Below are 19,885 nucleotides of genomic sequence, written 5' to 3'. Positions count from 1 at the left end.
CTCGATCTGGGCTTGTGTCTTGATCTCAGGGTCATGAGTTCAGGCCCTGGGCTGAGCTCCATGCTGGCCATGGAGCCTACTTAAAAAACAAACAAACAAACAAACAAAACTGCCTGGGAATGAGGCATGCTCACTGAGCTGGGGATTTCTCCAGCTCCTTGCCACTAGAAGGCCACCAGGCTGACTACATTTTTCTGGCACATTGTTGCCTACCCTCTGAAATCTTCCACATCAATTCCTGCACTGAGCTCAACTTGTGCATCAGAAGAGGAGAGTATCTCCCCACAGCAGCTGAGTAGCTACCACAAAGACATGTAGATCTCCAATCAGGCCCCTCTCACTGCCATAAATGTTAACATGAGCAGTATACAGAGTAAAAACAATGGGGAGTCAGGAGTAAAAGCTTGCTACCAATACTATTATCAAGAAAAATATCCATAAACAACTTCTTCTCCTTTCCCAAGGAATGGCTCATAATACCTTACCAATTCCTTCAGGATAACTCTTTTACAACAAATAATCTTTTTTTTTTTTATTTCTTTTCAGCGTAACAGTATTCATTGTTTTTGCACCACACCCAGTGCTCCATGCAATACGTGCCCTCACCTACAACAAATAATCTTTTATAATAAATAATTTCTACTCCCTGACCAGCAAGCTGCCACTCTCAGTAATGACAATATTCTCCTAGCATTACAGATAAGGGGTGTGACTCCATTTCAACAATTTCCTTCAACCCTACTTCATACCTCAGGCCTTCCAACCAAAACAAAATTCACCAGAGACACCCAAAATCATCATGAATGGAACAACTTTATGGTACCTTCACCTACTAAAAACACCTTCTGATGCCTCAAGATCAACCAAACCCAGATGACAACAGAAAGAGTACTTAAAAACAAATCAGGAAGGAAGAATCCTTCAAATATATTTCCCTTTTGATCTTCAGAAATTTAAGGTCAAATTAAAGTAGAAAAAGAGTCCTTCTAGAATAACAAGGTCAATGTGAGATGATAATTTAAATGTGGAATTTGCCTTTTAGTAAATAATTAATATTTGAAGGATTCTGGGGGAAGCTACAGGAACTCTTAACACTATCATCATCATGACTCTGGGCTGGGCAGAATGGATGGCAGGAAATTGCTTTCCCACTGGTGCCACATAGGTTGGGGGAGGAAGGAAAAAACAGTGAAGGATTTTAGACAAGACTGGACTGACCATACTTCTCTGGGGTAAAGAGGAACAGGAAGGTGTGGGGTTGGGGGGACTTAATTGGGATAATTCCATTTTATTTGGCCAGGTTTTTACAGGGTAAATTTAATTAAAATTTTTTTTCCTCTTAATACCTGAGAACACATTAAATATAACAACCTCCAAAATGTTCTTGGCTACCTGTCAAAAACAACGCTTCCTGAGCTTTTAAATATATAATTTTTCATGTTAGAATTTTTTTATACTTGATCCCTAGTACAAATAACCATCACCACCAACTTCACCACCACAAACACCAGTTACAAAGTGCTTACGGTGTGCCAAGCACTTTGCTAATAATAAACACTTTACATCTGCAATCTCTTTTCATCCTCACAGTAATTCTATGAGGCAAATACAGTTGTTATTCCCATTTTACAGATGAGGAAACTGAAACTCCAAGGGGTTAAGGGACACCTCAGATTAAAACCCAGGTCTGCTTACAGAGCCCTCATTCTTCATCCATTCACTTATACTGTCTTGCCTAAAAATGATGAGGCAAGAATATCATTATCATTAGCAAATGAGGACTGGCTTGTTTATTATTTATGGTTACTTTTGTGACTGTGATCATTTCACAGTGTTTTAAGTAGCAGAAAGTGGTTGCCTATGCTTTAGTACTACAATTTAAGGTCTATGCAGATATATTTGCTCTAAAGTCCATAGACATATATTAAGAAGAACTGAAATTACGAATTTCAAAATCATCAGGAGAAGTTTAGGTTTAGTTTTATCTAGTCAATCAAAATGTTATATTTAGTAAAGATGCTTACTGGCTTTCAATGTATTTCTAAGTTATGTATTTATGTATTTATTTTTTAAAGACTGTATTTATTTGTTACTTGAGAGAGAAAGTGAGAGGAGGGAAAGCGAGAAAATCTGAAACAGACATGGGGCTCAATCCCCTTGAGCCTAAACCAAGAATCGGACACTCAACCAACTGAGCCACCTAGGCGCCCCATAAGTTATCTATTTAGAAAAAGGCCCTTGAGGGAGCGAAAAAGTAGGTCTCTCACTAAATTAAGCAAGATTTTAATAAAATGAATATCATCATCACAGTAATAATTGACTTAAGCAAGAGTCACCAATGGATTCTAAAACCATTGGGTGAATTTGGGAAGGGGATACAAGATATTTAATATACTTTTATTAAAGTATCACTTCACAGATTAGTCAGTATTTAAAAAGGGAGAAAGAGCCATTTTTAAAATGGAGAAATCTGGATGACAACAGTTTAACTAAATGATCACACTTAACATCACCAACAATGGGGCAAATTGACTTAATGTGCCTCCTGTACTATGTCCTTCACAGTGCAACAGATCATCAGCATACTATTCCTGCTAACAGTGTTTTACCTGAATCTCACTATGAGGAAATAATTAGATAATTCCAAATTAAGTGATATTCTATAAAGCCTCTAAAATACACCTATAAAATGATACAAAAGATAAAAAGCCTAGGAAACTATCTAAATTAAAGGACAGTAGAGAGATATGATAACTAAGTGTAAGACTATATTGGGATGGGGGCACCTGGGTGGCTCAGTGGGTTAAGCCTCTGCCTTTGGCTTGGGTCATGATCCCAGGGTCCTGGGATCAAGCCCCACACTGGGCTCTCTGCTCAGCAGGGGGCCTCCTTCACCCTCTCTCTCTCTGCCTGCTTCTCTACTTGTGATCTCTCTCTCTCTCTGTCAAATAAATAAATAAAATCTTTAAAAAAAAAAAGACTATATTGGGATGTTAAGGCTACCTGTTTAGATCTTGGATTAAAAAAAAAACAGCTCTAAAGGACATTACTAGAACAATCTGGATATTTCTTTTTCATAGGAGACATCCAGAAGCACTTAGGAGTGAAGGGTCCTGAGGTCTACAACTTACTTGCAAATGATAATCACAGACACACACACACACACACACACACACACACACACAGGAAAAAAAAAAGAGAAAAGCAAATGTGGCAAAATGCTGACAACTGGTGAATCTAGAAAAAGGCTATATAGGTGTTTGTTGCATTTATTCTTAATAGATTTTTTGTAGGTTTGAATTGTTTGTTTCAATTTTTGTTTAAATCCCAGTCAACGTGTAGTGTAATATAGGTTTCAGGAGTAGAATTGAGTGATTCATCACTTACATATAACACTCAGTGCTCATCAAACAAGTGTGCTCCTTAATCCCCATCAGCCATTAAGCCCATCCCTCCATCCTCCTCCCCTCCATCAACCCTCAGTTTTTTCTCTACTGTTTAAGTGCCTTTTATGGTCTGCTTCCCTCTTTTTTTTTTTCCTTCCCATATGTTTGTCTGTTTTGTTGGTTATATTCCTCATATGAGTGAAGTCATATGGCATTTCCCTTTGTCTGACTGACTTATTTTGCTTAGCATAATGTACTCTAGCTCCAACCATGTTGTCACAAGTGGCAAGAGTTCATTCTTTTTTATGGCTGAGTAACATTCCATTGGTACATCTGTCACATCTTTATCCATTCATTAGTCGATGGACATTTGGGCTCTTTCCATAGTTTGGCTATTGTTGATAATGCTACTATAAACACTGGGGTGCATGTACCCTTTCAAATTTGGATTTTTTTATCCTTTGGGTAAATACCTAACAGTGCAACTACTGGGTCATAGGGTAGCTCTCTTTTTAACTTTTTGAGGAACCTCCATACTGTTTCCCAGAGTAGCCTTATCAGCTTGCATTCCCATCAATAGTGTAAGAGGGTTCCCCTTTCTCTGCATCCTCACCAACACCTGTTGTTTCCTGTGTTGTTAATTTTAGCCATTCGGACAGGTGTGAGGTAGTATTTCATCATGATTTTGATATGTATTTCTGTAGATTTTAAATATTTGAAAATAAAAATTTGTTGGGAAAAAAACCCACAAGGTCTTTCTGGGGAATTGAGTAATATATTCTCCCATTCTCTCAAGGACTGTTTGGTATTTTTTTTAAAAGCTTTATTTATTTATTTGACAGACAGAGACACAGTGAGAGAGGGAACACAAGCAGGGGGAGTGGGAGAGAGAGAAGCAGGCTCTCTCTCAGCACCCACTAAGCAGGGAGCCCGATGTGAGGCTTGATCCCAGGACCCTGGGATCATAATCTGAGCCAAAGGCAGATGCTTAATGACTAAGCCACCCAGGGGCCCCCTGTTTGGTATTTTTTAAAGACCCAATAGTTCTTAAAATCAACTAATGCTCTTAGTGATTTAGATGTTTCAAGTATCAACTACAATGGGAAAATAATTTCGGCTTGTACGGCTATGCCCCAAACCACTGTTACATGCATAGACCAGTAGCTGGCCAAGGGATAGCCAGTTTCTGATTCAGTGAGATCAGCCCCAGAAGGAAAAATCCATGGTCTGGACACACAGAGAGAGAGAGGGAGAGAGAGAGAGACAGAGAGACAGAGAGAGAGCACGCTCTCCTTGCACAGAATCCAGCCTCCCTGATTTCCTGTGACCTTCCTAGACAGAACTGAAGGGCGCCTCCCCAGCCAGAGCCGCCTGAGTTCAAACACTTTTTGGCACAGAGGCTGTTCCAAACATTCTCGCTAACCTTGGCTCTTGGGTCAGAAGACCTACCTGGTTTGCCTCAGGACTCTTTGTCTTTGGATTCAATTCAATAGAACCAAAAATATTTATGAGGGACAGAGCATGAAGCTAAGCAATGAAGCTACAAAGAAGCAGCAGCCAAGTCCCAGAAAAATCTAACCTATAAATAAATGACTAAGGGACACGATGAAAAGTGTTGTGTTGGGGGTGTGTCCTACAGAACACTGGTGAACGACAAAGAGCAAAGGTGTCCAAACATCTGCAAAAGCCATAGAACAAAGGCCATATATGAGCAGGGCAATAATTAGTCTTCCAGGAAGGAAGGGGATTCCAAGTTCAGGAAAGAGGGCAGGCCCAGGCACAGAAGGTCAGTCAAAGGTTTGGCTCACTTGGAAAACAGAGACTAGAGTTCATTAATTAGAGTATAGGATTGGGGCAGTGGGTGGGAAGAGGTGAAGCACCTCATCAATTTCCTGCCTCCTGCCTGGAGAACACTGTAGTTCTCTGAACCGGATTCCCTATTCATTCCCTATTCATTCATGAAAATAAGTGATTTCCAAAATTTACTGAACACTTACTATGTGCTCTAGGCACTGCAGAAGAATACTAACATAAGCAAGACTTTATTCTTAAGGAACTGGTAAGCTAGCGCAAGAAAGTAATGAAGAGTAAGTACATAGAGAACCGTAATCTAGGAAGAACACATTAAGTATCCCAATTAGTATTTTTTTTTAAGTATTTGTAGAAACTGGACTTCACAGAAAGAAGACAGATCTTTCAGTGAAGAAGGCGTGGATAGAGAAATCAGGAAGTCTTTCTGTAGGTGACAGCAGATCTTAATGGCATGACAGAGTGAAAAAAAATGGAGGCCATTCCAAGTGAAGGAATTAGCCTAAGATAATATGTAGAAATGGCTCTGCAGATACTGCCCAAATCCACGGATTCCTGAACGTTTCCTGTGGGTTCACAACTAAACATATTTCTTTGACTATATTCACTACATAGGGCTGAGGCTCAAACATTTTGGGCTAGCCTGTTTTGTGTTTTTTTACTGCACTAGTAACTGTTTCTTTGTGGACTTCTGGCTTGGCAGGCGGGGGTGGAGGAAGGTAGGAATGGACAAGAAAACAAATCTGATGGGTAGAACCACCTCAGAGCTGAAAACTGGCAATCTACTTCCTGTGTTCTTAGTAAAGTCCTGTAATCCAGGGCAGTGACCTGGGGCATTTGGGCTTAAAACTTGCTCTGTTTATGTAACCTCACATTTCCTACATAAAGAGGTCCTTGTGAAATCGGCCAGTCTGTCAGTTCTAGTCACAGTCAGTTCTAACAAGCACCTGACCATGAAAACTGAGCTCAGACTGGGGGTGTGGGAGGAAACTGGTCAAACTAGTCGGGCAGTTTTATTATTACTGAGCATTACATTTCCATGGGGGGGCACTAATATTACTTAACACCTATTAAGCCTAAGTACTGTGTTGGTTTGAATGTGCCCTGTTTCCCATAATCCATTTAATAACCCAATGAGTAGTAGTAACACAGATGAGTAAACTGATGTTCAGAGATTAAATGACTTGCTCAGTGTCACACACTAACTACTGCCCACGTCTGAGTCCACAAACACCCAGCTCTTGCCCTACTGGTTGTTATCTCCCTCATTCAGCATCACACAACTTTTAACCTAACAGGTACTTTCATGCAGATGAAGCTTTGGTCCAAACTGCTTGTACAGTGCTTGAACTTTGACAATCTAGTTTCTCCTCCTTCCTGCACTTTAATACTCCTCTGATGAATTCCTGATGCTGCTGCCAATAGGTTTTCTCTGTGCCACCATTTCTTCTTCATAAAACGAAAGCCTTGACTAAAGCTATCCATCCTATTTTGAAAGACAACCCAAGTCTTTGTTCTCAGCTTTCAAAATAGTTCACCAGATCCTCTCATTTTCCCATTCCAAACCTTTTCAACTGATATATCCTCTCTTGGTCTCACTTGCTCATCCAATTCCTGTCAGCAAGTCCTGTCCCAATCTACACTCTCTGTGAAAACATTCACCCTGCCTCAGCCTGTCAAATTTGCACCTTCCATTTCAGTTCCTGAGAGCTACTTTCTTCCAAAGAACATTCTCATCAGGGGTGGTTTTGATTTCTCTACACTATACAAGCATCTCCCCCACTCCCAGCACTTCTGTCTGGACATAGCATCAGGTACTGCTCTGACAGAGTACCGGGTGTCCCCATTATGTCTGTGGCTGCTCAGGCTCTGTCCTGTCGCTGGTACCTTCTTCTGCCTACTCCTTTCTATATAGTCCCTCAAACTACACACGCTCTGAAATCAAAGACTCGTTCTTACAGTTCAACTTCAATACAATGCAGAAGAGGTAGGTGTTTAATAAAACAGTTTAAACCGAGGGTGTGCTAAGCTTTTGAAAGCAATAATAGCTCAAAAAAGGACAAAACAAAACAAAAAGACCACTCTTGCTACCCTGCAGTACAGTTTTTGTAAGAAAATCCTTCTGAGAAAGAAAACTTCAATCAATTAAAACACAGAATTCACTAAAGGGCATGAGTATTATAAGCCAGGATCTGCTTAAAAAAAAAAAAAAAGGCAAAGTACTACTCAAAAGCTTATAAACTGCAAAAGGTTAGGTACAGGCTAAAACCCTTGAGTTTCCCAACTTGGATCAGTTTATGTAACTCAGAAAGTAGAAAAGCTTGGAATCTGGGCCTAAAACAACAGACTTATTTCCATTCAAGTTATACTACAAGGGAAAAAAATGTGAAATTTGAAAACTTTCCTTTCCAGAGCCAGATTTAGATAAACTGAAGGAAAAAGAAACAGATGCCACGAATCCAGCCGATGCAGCTTCACAATGACCTATTTTTGTCCATTTAGAGTCCTCTTTCCTGTTCTTCAAATAGGATCTCTGTAGCTGGCTGCCTCAAAGTGAATCTGAAAGCCATGTGGCCTGGCTTGTGCCAGGTTCACAAACCACGCTGGTATTACATACCCTTCCACAATGGCATGACCTTGGTCCCAAGGACCAGCAGCCAAGCCAGCCCGTCCAGCGCAGAAGAAATACAAAATCACCTGAACAAACAGCCACTGAGAAGTACACCCTTCACCCAAGGTGGGTGGGAATCATCAGATCGAAAGGCATGAGTTATTCTTGCATAAATCTGCATGCCTGTTACTATTCCTGTTCACCCGGCTGTGCACCTGAATCCTGTCCTCCCCCTCCCCCCGGAACGGCCAGAACTGAAACTGGCTGCTCAAGTGGGCTGAGACGACCTCCTCCACTCCACTGCCAGCATCACCAACTTCTGAATAAGGTTTCAGAGCCACGTGGTCAATCTCCTGTCCAACATCTGCAGCTGGCCGCTCTCCTTACCTCTGTCCCACAAGTCTCTGCCAACAGCAGTACTGCAGCTGTACGGACTACCCAGGAGATGCCAGTTCTTTTCCTGGCCCCCGCCCCACCACAAGAGCTGAGACTACTGGCAGTATCAAGAGCAGCTGCTTAGTATAGAATGAGGGGAAGGCGGCTCAGGGTGGGCAGAGATTTTTCTGTAGCTCTAGTGATAGCAACTTTGGACACAGGCTAGTCTTCCAAGAAGGAGGTTATGATAAATATACTTATCCTCATAAAAGCTTGTCACGCCCACCTTGTCCTCCTAGTAATCATATTCACAGCCCCACATTCAAGGAAGCAGAACTAAGCTGTTTCTTTACTAAGGAGTCAAAGATTCTCCGGCCACTGTCTTTAGGATGGCCCTATGTCACAGCTAGGTATTAAAAAATGAACAGGGCCAATCAGATTCCCTCTTTCTGGAATTTGAGTAGAAATATGAAAACAATTTTCCCACTGGAAGCACAGTCAGAGACGAGCACATGTGCATAGAAGAGCTGAGTCACAATAATGGTGGAATATTACGATGAAAAATTCACAGTTCCCACTGCTTGAATCCCTGCAGCCCACCACTCCCTAGCATGATAGCTCCATGATACCTGGTTCTACCACAGCTCCTACTTTTGGGGCTTTCCTTGTCACTTTTTACCACATCCCCAACTTGAGGTAGTACAAGAGAACCTCTGATCCTTGTAGTCAAAGAACTCAATTACAAAGCAGTGCACTCATGTCCAGAAATGGTGTGACATCACCCAAAAGCTATATGGGATGTAATCCCATGCTCATAGCTACAGCTAAAGGGCAGCTCAGACCCACAGCCTCATCCTAAACCAGCTCTTGGAAATATCCCCGTTATGTCAGCGTGACTAACAGAACAGAAGAATTCAGGAAAAAGCCAAGGACCACTTCTGTTTCGAAGCTGTGAAAATGTCCCATGGGTGACACAACTTAAGTTGTTAATTTTTATATAAAATCCAGTCTTGTAAATAACAGCATAATCTATCAGATTTTATAGTTTAAACCAATATTCCTTTCCCACAAATGATACAGACTAGTCAAACAAATAAAAATGACTTCCTTTATAATTAATTCACCAGATAAAACAGCATAAACTCTTGGTCAGTCAGGTCTAAGCCTGTCTGATAACAACTCTATGATCTTAGGAAAAAACAATTCACCTCTTCGAATCTCAGTTTAAAATAAAGATTATATTAAAATGAGATGATCTTTATGGAACTTTCCAGCTTTAAAATATGATAGACTTCTACTCTCTGAGCAAGTAGTGAACTCATCATTTGCAAAGATAAAATCTATTCATTTAACAAATATCTGAGGGCCAGCCACTGAGTCAGGTATGCAAGGTACAAGGCATAGAACAGTGAACAAAACATAAAAACACTCTACTCTTATAAAACTTACATTCCAATCTAGAAAACAGAGAAACATGTCAGTTTTTCAGGTCATAGGCACTTTGAAGAAAAAATGAGAGTGAAAAAGAAATAAAATGAGGGTAAGAGGGACAAAGAGCAAGAGAATAGAGGGACCGCCATTTTAGATAAGGAGATTAGGAAAGAGCTCTCTGTTAAGGTGACAGTTGAGGAGAGGTCTGTCTAAGGGAAGAGATGAGCCGTCCACTCAGAAATCTGGGAAAAGAGGGTTTGAGACAGAAGGAAGTACTAAGGCCCTGAAGGGCCTGAGGGGACCTCAAGGAATAGCAAAGAAGTCAGTGTGGCCAGAGTGGGTAAGGGAGAGAATGACAGGAGATGATGTCAATGAACACCAAAGATTCAACAGATGTGACCCAAGAGGAAAGGGTTAAATGCTTCAAGTAGAAGACTCATACCAATGTGGTTTCTGGCTTTTGCGGGGGTCCATTACATTTCAGATCCGCAGGCAAAAGGTAAGTCCACACTGCAACGTACCATCTATCTAACTTGGAACTAAGCAAAAATGGTGCTGCAGATGTCCAAATTAGCATAAACATCATAGAGAAAATTGCTTTGGGAAGCCATGTGATATCAAATCTGGACTCATCAAGATTTTCATTTCTTTTTACTCTAGTTAAGCTCCTGCCAATTTATTCTAAAGAGAATCCTATGAAAGAAAAAAGAAAACCACATACAAGGATATATTAACAGGAAGGAACATCATTTATAATAGCTTAAATAACCAACAAGCCAGTAAATTAAGGTGTAACAACAGGTTGGGCAGACTCTTGAAAAATATGAAAAGTATATAGTAACATGGCAGGGAAGAAGGAGGATAGAAAACTGTATTTCTGCTATAATTACACTCCCCACAAAAAAGGATATATATGAATAGAGACTGGAAGGAAAAAAAATGATGATGGTTAGTCTGCTGGGGAGGCAGGATTATTCTTATTTATAAAATAACACTCATTCAGTGCAAACTTGATTTCTTTGTTCTGGTTTTCCTACTTCATTACAATACTAACACCGAGAATTAAGATAAAATAGAAATTCCTGTGATCATGTAGTTGACAAGAAGCCCACACTCATTTCCATTCCATGACGCTCTTTTTTTTTTTTAACATCTTATTTATTTTTTAAATAATTTTTTTTTCTTAAGTAATCTCCACACCCAACATGGGGCTTGAATTCATGACCCTGAGATGAAGAGTCACACACTCTACTGGCTGAGCCAGCCAGACACCCCTCCATGGAGACCTTCTCAGTAACGCTACAATATCTGATGGTCCTGATACACTTTCTTGAAGCTTCTTTCCTTAGCCTCTAAGGCCACAAATATGCTCCTAGTCCTTCACTCACCCACATCTCTACTGACATGTTCTCTTCTTCCTTTTAGGTCCTAACACTTACTATTTATCATTTTCTTCTCTCTCTTCTCTATAAAGATGACTCTCAAGAGATGTGGGACTCCAGCCCCAGTCTCTCCTTTCAAACTACCTAACCACAATCTCAATGCCTATTAGTAATTTCCTCTCAGATCAGATATGAGGACACACCAAACTCTACATGTCTTTAATCAAACTGTCACATCATCACACTGGTTTTCTCTAAATTGATTCCCCTACATTCAACAGTACCATGATTCTCCCATTCAGTGGAAGTAATTTTAGCACAACCCTATCATCAAAGTCTACTGATCTACTCGTTTAGAACCACCGTTCTATTACTGCCTCTGGTCTAGTAACATCTCAATGCTAATATCTTCGGTCTTTATGGTCCTTATTACTGCTTATGAACTGGATTACAGAAAATTCCTAAATAGTTTTCCTGACTCTGCATAGAACAACAAAATCAAGTAAAAAACCTCAACCACCTCTCCCTTGCTTAAAAAAAAAAAAAAAAAAAAAAGGCTACAGGGATGCCTGGGTGGCTCAGCTGGTTAAGCGGCTGCTTTGGCTCAGATCGTGATCCCAGCGTCCTGGGATTGAGTCCCACATCAGGCTCCTTGCTCGGCAGGGAGCCTGCTTCTCCCTCTGCCTCTGCCTGCCACTCCGTCTGCTTGTGCTCACTCTCAATCCTCTCTCTCTCTCTCTCTGACAAATAAATAAATAAATAAATAAATCTTTAAAAAAAAAAGGCTACAATGATATCTAGGTACTATGAAAGTATTCTCTATACATTTTCTTATATAATCCTCATAACAAACCAGAATTAGACACTATTATTGTTTCCATTTTGTAGATTAAAAAATAGAGATTTGGGAAAATAATCAGCTCAGGGATACAGATATGGCAAGTAGTGGAACAGGAATCCAACCCAGACAGCTTGCTCCAGAGTCTTTATTCTTTTTTTTTTTTTTAAGATTTTATTTATTTATTTGACAGACAGAGATCACAGGTAGGCAGAGAGGCAAGCAGAGAGAGAGGAGGAAGCAGGCTCCCTGCTGAGCAGAGAGCCCGATGCGGGGCTCGATCCCAGGACCCTGGGATCATGACCTGAGCCGAAGGCAGAGGCTTTTACCCACTGAGCCACCCAGGCGCCCCAAGAGCCTTTATTCTTGATCACTGTTTACTCGGCCTAGGTCCTAGGCTTGGCCATCAGGCTACCACATAATCCTGCCTTAATTAAGCCTGCTGCCTACCTCTGGGCCATCCTTATTTCAAAATGAGAATAGTAGAGTGCAATATTTAAGAGCCTTGGGCTCTGAGGCCAGCCTATTCAGGCTCAAATCCCAGATCTACCATTTAATACATGACCATGGACAAATTGCCCTCTTCTAAATCTGTTTCTTCTTCTATATAAAAATGGGAATACTAAAGGTGTCTACCTTGTGCAGTTGAGAAGAATAAATATGATTTAGAGAACAGTAACCCAATGCCTGGCAAGCCCTCAGTAAAGGTTAGCCATCTTAATTATCATAATTCTAACCCCCTGCAATTTCTGCCTATTCTTTTCCTGCCCAGGTTTGAAGATCAAGGTCTTGCACAGCCCACAGCAATCTGTTCCTCTTCTGCCTGCACAGAATATTTTTTGCTTACTTGTCATTAAGCATAAGTTTATCTGTATTTTAATAAAAATAACAGTATCATTCAGAATATCTACTGTATGCAGGGACTGCTTTAATCACCCCACATGAACTTACGTACTTGTTTTAATCCTCATCATGACCTTCTGAAGTAGGTACTATCATGATCCTTCTTTTGCAGATGATGAAACTAAGGCACAGTAAGGTTAAAGAACAAGCCTAAGGTCGTACAATAGGTGGAGGAGCTCAGCAAGTCTAGTTCCAGAACCCATGCTCTTTACCATTATTTAGCATTTCACATCTGTTATTTCCAGGTCTCCTCCAAGAAACTGCAACCTTCTCAAAAACAAGAATGGTAGCTTCTCTAGATCCCCCATAAGGCCAAAAATGGACTCTTCCACAGATGGACAAGGAACAAACATTGGATGGATTGATATTCCCAATGCTGCATCATCACTTGCATCAGGACCTCAGCCCTCTGCATTTTATTCTGTTCTCTCACCACCCCTTTTCAATAACTATCTTAAATTACCTGCACCCAAGATATTTTTAAAAATTTATTTATTTATTTATTTGACAGAGAGAGAGAGAGAGTGAGCACAAGCACGGTGAGTGCAAGCAGAGGGGAAAGAAGAAGCAGGTTCCCCACTGAGCAGGGAGCCCGATGTGGGGCTGCATCCCAGGACACCAGGATCATGACCTGAGCCGAAGGCAGAAGCTTAACTGACTGAGCCACCCAGGCACCCCCTGAACCCAAGCTATTATAAACACAAGTGACATTGATTACTATTCTGTGTGAATGTGGGTTTGGGCTCATGACCTAAGACTTGGAAGAACCTCTTTCTAGACCTCACAATTTCAACTCTGCTATTCCAGAACTAAGAAGTATGCAAAGATGATCTTGGAAAACTTTTCCTCAATAGTTTGGCTAGAGTTGGATTTCTTTTCATCATCAAGAACTAAATGCAGGAAACGCAAAGCAAGACTTTGCTTCAGTTTTATCAATAGCTATTTGAAAGTATTTTAAACTGATATTTCTATTTGACCCAACTCTACTCTTCCACCACCCCAAAGACAAATACCACACAAATGCCTTCATGTCCACTCTCTCTGGGGGATGAAATCAATTTAGGGAAGAAAAATAAATCCTATTGTTTCAAGTCTCATTCTTTTGCATCATTTTCTCCTAACATTCCAACCACACTTCATTTATTCAAAGGTACTAAAGCCCTTTCATACTCAGTCGTTCCCATATGGTACTCCTCTGCTTGGAACCTGCTTCCTTAACTTTCTAGCTAACTCCTCAATTTTCAGGTCTGCTTAACTGCCATCTTCTTAGAGAAGCTTTCTCCATATCCCCACTCTAAAATGATGGCCCCTTTTCAGAGTCACTGCCTCTCTACTTGCCCTTTACAGAAATATCACAGTTTGTAATTGTGTTTATTTTTTGACTGGTTGACTAATTTCTTACTTCCTCCACAGGACTATAAGTTATGAGGTCTGAGATCAAATTATGAAAACACACATTCCGACTTCCATGCCTTCCTCCACCTTTCCTTGTTCTCAGTGTTGCTCTGGAGAACAACGAGCAATGAGCAATCGCCTGCTTGTGGCCTGCAGATAAACTGATCCACGGGACTTTGCATATCTTTGAATGCCTGACCAAATACCTAAGTGGTCTTTGTGCTGGAGAGTGCCCCAGATTCCATTACCTCCCATTGTGTTGGCCCAACCAACAACACTTAGAGGGAAACTGATGTGCCTGCCTGGTCACTGTTTCTCTACATAGAGTTTAAGCTCTCCACAGTCCGTGAAATGGTCATGGTTTTACAAACCCTACCCTATATTTGTACAGGTAAATCTGCCAGATGAATGAATGTGTATTTCATTAGGCATATACTTTCTGAGAAAAAGGCCAAAGGGCTCAATAGGGAGTGGTTCCTTTCTATTTACACATAAACCAACATGGACAGCCAAACAAACTATAGGTAATAGCCATCCTAAGGTAACCTAAAGAAAAGTACACTCAGTATAAAGGGCATTTCCAAGAAGACATGCACCTGTATTAAAACCTAAGGAATTTAAGGAAAAGTAGAAATAGAGCAAGGGGGCATTATTAAGAAGGCACAGAACAGTTGCAGTGAACTCCTTAGATGGTCCCAACATTCAGAGCAATGGGCATGGATTCTGAAAGTTACTTCACTCTTGGAGTAACACCAAATCTCTTTAGGTACTCCCCAATCAGGTCAGCCTTCAGACTAGCTGAAAGCCAAAACACAAAAGGAGCCAACAGTATAATCATTATTTCTCTTCCTAACCCCTAATCACAGGGAAGGCAATCCACTCTGCAAGGATGCAAGCCTGTGGACCAGAATTGGGACACCCAGATTCTCCTCTTGGCCTTGCTGTCACTGACCCCTCTCAACACTTAACCTCAGGTATAAAATAAAGGCACCATGTTCTATAGTTTATATTATTATGCTGTTATATAGGAATGGCACCAAAAACCATGGAGTTAACAGAACTGCTAAAATTTGTACTGCTCATATCAAACCAAATGTTTCCTTTTCAATTCTTAGTAACAAATTTAAGTAGGATATTGTAAACATGACATATACACAGAAAAGGAAAACAAAAAAAATGGTGATATGGAAACCATTAGACATAAGGTACTTCTGAGAGAAGTGAAAATATCTATCTTTGAAAAGAGAAGATATAAAAAGAAATGAATAGTCTTTTAAAGTACCAAGAGACATATGTCACAATGGTAATTTATTCTATTTTACTTTATAGGACATAATTTATCAATAGGGTAAAGGTTGCAGGGAAGCATTTGACTCCATTGAAAAGCAAACTTGAGAATTAGCTACGTCTAGCAAACATATAGACTTCCTCTAAAATAAACTGCCTCCTTTGTCACTGGATGTCTTAGAAGCTACATGAGTAGCTCAAAAGACTATTTTAAAGCAGGAGGCAACAAACTTTCTGCAAAGGGATTTGAGGGCCACATATAGTTTCTGCTACCTATTCTTCTTGCATGTGTATTTTTACAACCTTTAAAAATATAAAAACCATCCTTAGCTTACAGGCTGTATAAAAACAGGTAGTTTGCAGATTCTAATTCTTGAAGTGCTTTCCAATAGAAAGATGAGTCACATGTGTATCTTAAAATTTTCAGAAACAAAAAAAACACAAAAAAAGACAAAATTTTTCTAATATCTACATCTTAAAGATTAAAACAGGTGAAGTTCATTTTAATGCATTTTAATTCAATATACCACAAAATTACCATTCTAACATGAAAACAAAAGTACTAGTGAGATATTTTTCTAAAACTATGTCTTCAAAATCCAGTGTATAATTTATACTTACAGCATATCTCAATTTAAATTAGTCACATTTCAAGTGCTCATTAGCTACATGTGGCTAGTAGCTATCATTCTGGATAGAGCTGTTTCAGAGAAACTTGTGCACTCCACTGAGAAACAGAAGAGATAACCTTCCAACCAACACTTCTTTTTCTTTCTTATACTTATTTCTAATGATCCAAATTGATGAAGAAAAACTGTATTAGTCAATAAATGACTATTGAGATGACTGGCATGCTACTTGGAAAAAGAAAACTGGATCTCTTTTTGTGCATTACTCCAATATGAAGTCAGACAGAAATGAAAAGTCAATCTAAAAAAGTAAACTACATTCAAAGGCCAGTAAAGAGAAAAGAATGCCAAAAAAAGGAAAAGGGGATGTTATTTAAACCATCAGACTGGCAAAGATTGAAAAGGAGTCATTTCCTCAGACTCAATAAGACTGGTTTACAAATCAGATATTATTGGTGGGAACATAAATGTAAATGACCTTTCTTAAGGGAAGCTTTGCAATCTGTATAAATATGTACCTCACTTCTGGAAATTCACCCTAAGAGGTCATGATAAAGGACAAAAAGATGAAGGCACAAGGATATTCACTGAAGCATTACCCATGAGAGGCAACAGCTAGAAGCAACTTAAGTATCCATCAGTAGGACAGATTAAATAAAATAAGGTCATTAAAATTATGTAGGTCTCGCCTTTTTTTTTTTTTTTTTTTAATTTGACAGACAGTGATCACAAGTAGGCAGAGAGGCAGGCAGAGAGAGAGAGGAGGAAGCAGGCTCCCCGAGAGCAGAGAGCCCGATGCGGGGCTCAATCCCAGGACCCTGGGATCATGATCTGAGCCGAAGGCAGAGGCTTTTACCCACTGAGCCACCCAGGCGCCCCAAAATTATGTAGGTCTCTTATAGCAAGATGTTGACATGGCGGAGGGGGAAATGCAGGTTATCGAACAACACATACAGTGTGATCCCATTTATGTAAAATGCAAAATTTCATTTAAATGTTCATATTCATAAAGAGAACATCAGAAGGAAATTTAATAAAATGTATACAGTGATTATGTCTGATAGAGGTAGATTTGGAATAATTTTCTTTGGACACAACTATATATGTTTATCTTCATTTTTTATGATCACCTGACACCTTTTATCCCACAGTTGTTTTTATAACCTTCTCAGTATGATTTTTTTTTTCACTACCACTCTTAGAAATATCTTTTATGTATGTAACTTTTATGTAACTTTACAGTGGGCTACATGCACCACAGTATGGTGAACACATTCTTTCACTGAGATAACATGTACCTGCAACTCCTACTTTTTACACATGTGACTTTACAGAGCATGGGACCTATAGCACCTGTGGTGAACTCTTTCACTCACTGAAATAATTCTACTTCGACTCAGGGAATTATTAGCTCTCTTAGAAACACAGTTTAAACATGTGTCTTTACATAGTGTCACACATGTACTATGAAGTGGTGAACACATTCCTTCAGTGGAATAATCAACAAGGTGGTTTTTATCTTTTCTGATTAATATAAAACTTATTTTTTTAACTTTAAAAATTCTTGGAGAAGATCAAAAAGGAAATGTTAAAAGTAAACAAACATCCTGTATTTAGTGAGTAACTTCTTTTCATAGGTTATAGAGAGACTGGGGAGAAATACAGGTGGCAAAGAAACCTAATAATCAGACATATGAGGAAGCCACCTGCCTTTCCCAAGTTAAGCCATAAATTCATTCCTGTACAAAGCACAGGAGGGTAAGTATGTTAACTCCACCTTCTTGTGGTGAGCAATGTTATATGATAATACATAACAAAAAACCAATTCTTTAGAGATGAAAGATATCCCTGAAACATATCTACAGAATATAACACATGAAGAAAGTTTCCTTTTTATTTTGTTATTTTTTATTTTATTTCATTTTTTTAAAGATTTTATTTATTTATTTGACAGACAGAGATCACAAGTAGGCAGAGAGGCAGGCAGAGAGAGAGAGAGAGAGGAGGAAGCAGGCTCCCTGCCAAGCAGAGAGCCCAACATGGGGCTCGATCCCAGGACCCTGGGATCATGACCTGAGCCGAAGGCAGATGCTTATTAATCCACTGAGTACCCCAGGTGCCCCAGAAAGCTTCCTTTTTAAAAGCCAAAACCTCATCTATATAATTCTAGAAACTTACCCAGAGTGAACATCACTAGAAAAGTTCCCTGAATTCTGCAGTAATGACAAACGATGACAAAGTAATATATTTTCATGTCTTTGTCAATTACCAAAATAGCCTACCAAACATAACGGATAAGTTCACGTGAAGAGTTCTTTGCTAGTTTGCCCTCCACCCCTCAACAAGCTAAGTCACTTAAAATACAGACGTGAATAGAGGTAATTTCATACAATGTCACTTTTCAGCCACTAGGTTTTCCAAGTTTGGAGTTTATAAGAACTATAAAACCACAAGATTATGGGATACAAATAAGATTTGACACAAATAAGATTTGATGCAAAATAATCTTTTCCTCTCAAATCACTGACATTCTTCAAATCCCTAGATTTTTTTCTCTCAAATGATGAAAATTTAGCACAAGGCTCATTCACAAGGGACTCACAGGATCTCACTGTGAGTACAATGGATGCCTGAAACCATCAGTGTTCTCCTGGGGGAAGAGTCTTCGAAAGAAAACAGTATGACACAAAAAGATGATCAGCATTAAAATATTTTCTTAATTAGGGGAAAAACGCCAACTGCTATTTCAAGAATTAAAAGGCTGTCTTTTATTGAACTGTCATGCTAGCTCTCCAACAGGCAAGCAGTGGAGACATTTTAAATGCATTACCTTTAGGAGGAAAATATGACTTGCTTTCAGCTTTGTGAGGCCAGTCTACAACGAGAGGTCCAAACCTGCGAAAGCTGGCAGTGATCTCATCTACAAAATAAAGAAGTAATCTTAGCAAGAGAAAAAAAAATATTGCAAACAGAGTAGCATAAAGCATGTCTTTTTATTTAAAAAATACTTTGAGAACTATTTCTAAAGCATTTTTATAGAAGTCAAACCTACTAAGTGAAATACAATTGTCTATTGGGTCCATTTGGTTAGTCACTTTCAACCACGCAGAATGTGTTTCTAACTATAATTCATTGCTCTTCACTGCTAACAAATTTGATATAAGAATTTGGAAGAAAAAAATCTGACATAACCAAGGTGACCTCTCTGTCAGGCAAAAAATAAAAAAAAGATTCTAAAAATGGAAATGTTCTCTGCTTTTAGAAAAAAGGCAAAAGTATACAAAATATCTAAAATACGCTTTCATTTATGAAAAATAACCTCTAAAATATCTAAGATCATTAATATTAGGTTTTGATTATTAGTAATCTAAGATTATCTATAAGATTATTTTAGAAATAGATAAAATTCTTTTGGTGAGGAGTAGGAGCAATAAGTAGGTAATTCTATTTGATGATAAAAAGTTAAAACCAATGATCTCTTTCTTTCATACTTACCTACTACATATTCTATAAAGAAAATGTTTCCAAAGTTATAGCTCCATAAATTTACCTTTTCCTTCTGACTTCTGACTCAAAGCAGAAGGTTATAACTTAGCTCCCACTCAGATTTAAGCTACTACCCTCTCAGACATGATATAAACTTTGTATTAAAAAAAAATCCCATTGATAGATGAGATTAACACTAGTATGAGAATAGTTCGGAGGAAAATGAGTCTCCAGCTCTGTACAACTTTAAAGCAATAAGTCTTAAATAAAACTACTTTTGACTATTCCTTTCTCATCATGAAAAAAGAAAATCATGATAAGTTGGAGAAATGTCACAACTAGAACAATGCTGA

At 39.1% G+C, this 19,885-nt stretch overlaps 1 protein-coding gene across 3 annotated transcripts in view; it reads right to left on the bottom strand.

Moving 5' to 3' along the window:
- Nucleotides 1-19,885, bottom strand: part of CPEB3 (cytoplasmic polyadenylation element binding protein 3) — a gene marked incomplete at its 5' end in the record, with an annotated part of 151,874 nt that overhangs the window by 51,285 nt on the left and 80,704 nt on the right. For all 3 annotated transcript variants that reach the window (XM_080823314.1, XM_080823315.1, XM_080823316.1), the window contains one exon: nucleotides 18,877-18,966. In XM_080823314.1, the coding sequence (XP_080679440.1) occupies nucleotides 18,877-18,966 (90 nt within the window). The remainder of the gene's footprint in view (nucleotides 1-18,876; nucleotides 18,967-19,885) is intronic.

This window comes from Martes martes (genome assembly GCF_963455335.1).
Source record: "Martes martes genome assembly, chromosome: 14".
Taxonomy (NCBI): domain Eukaryota; kingdom Metazoa; phylum Chordata; class Mammalia; order Carnivora; family Mustelidae; genus Martes; species Martes martes.
This window is presented reverse-complemented; position numbering and strand designations above follow the sequence as displayed.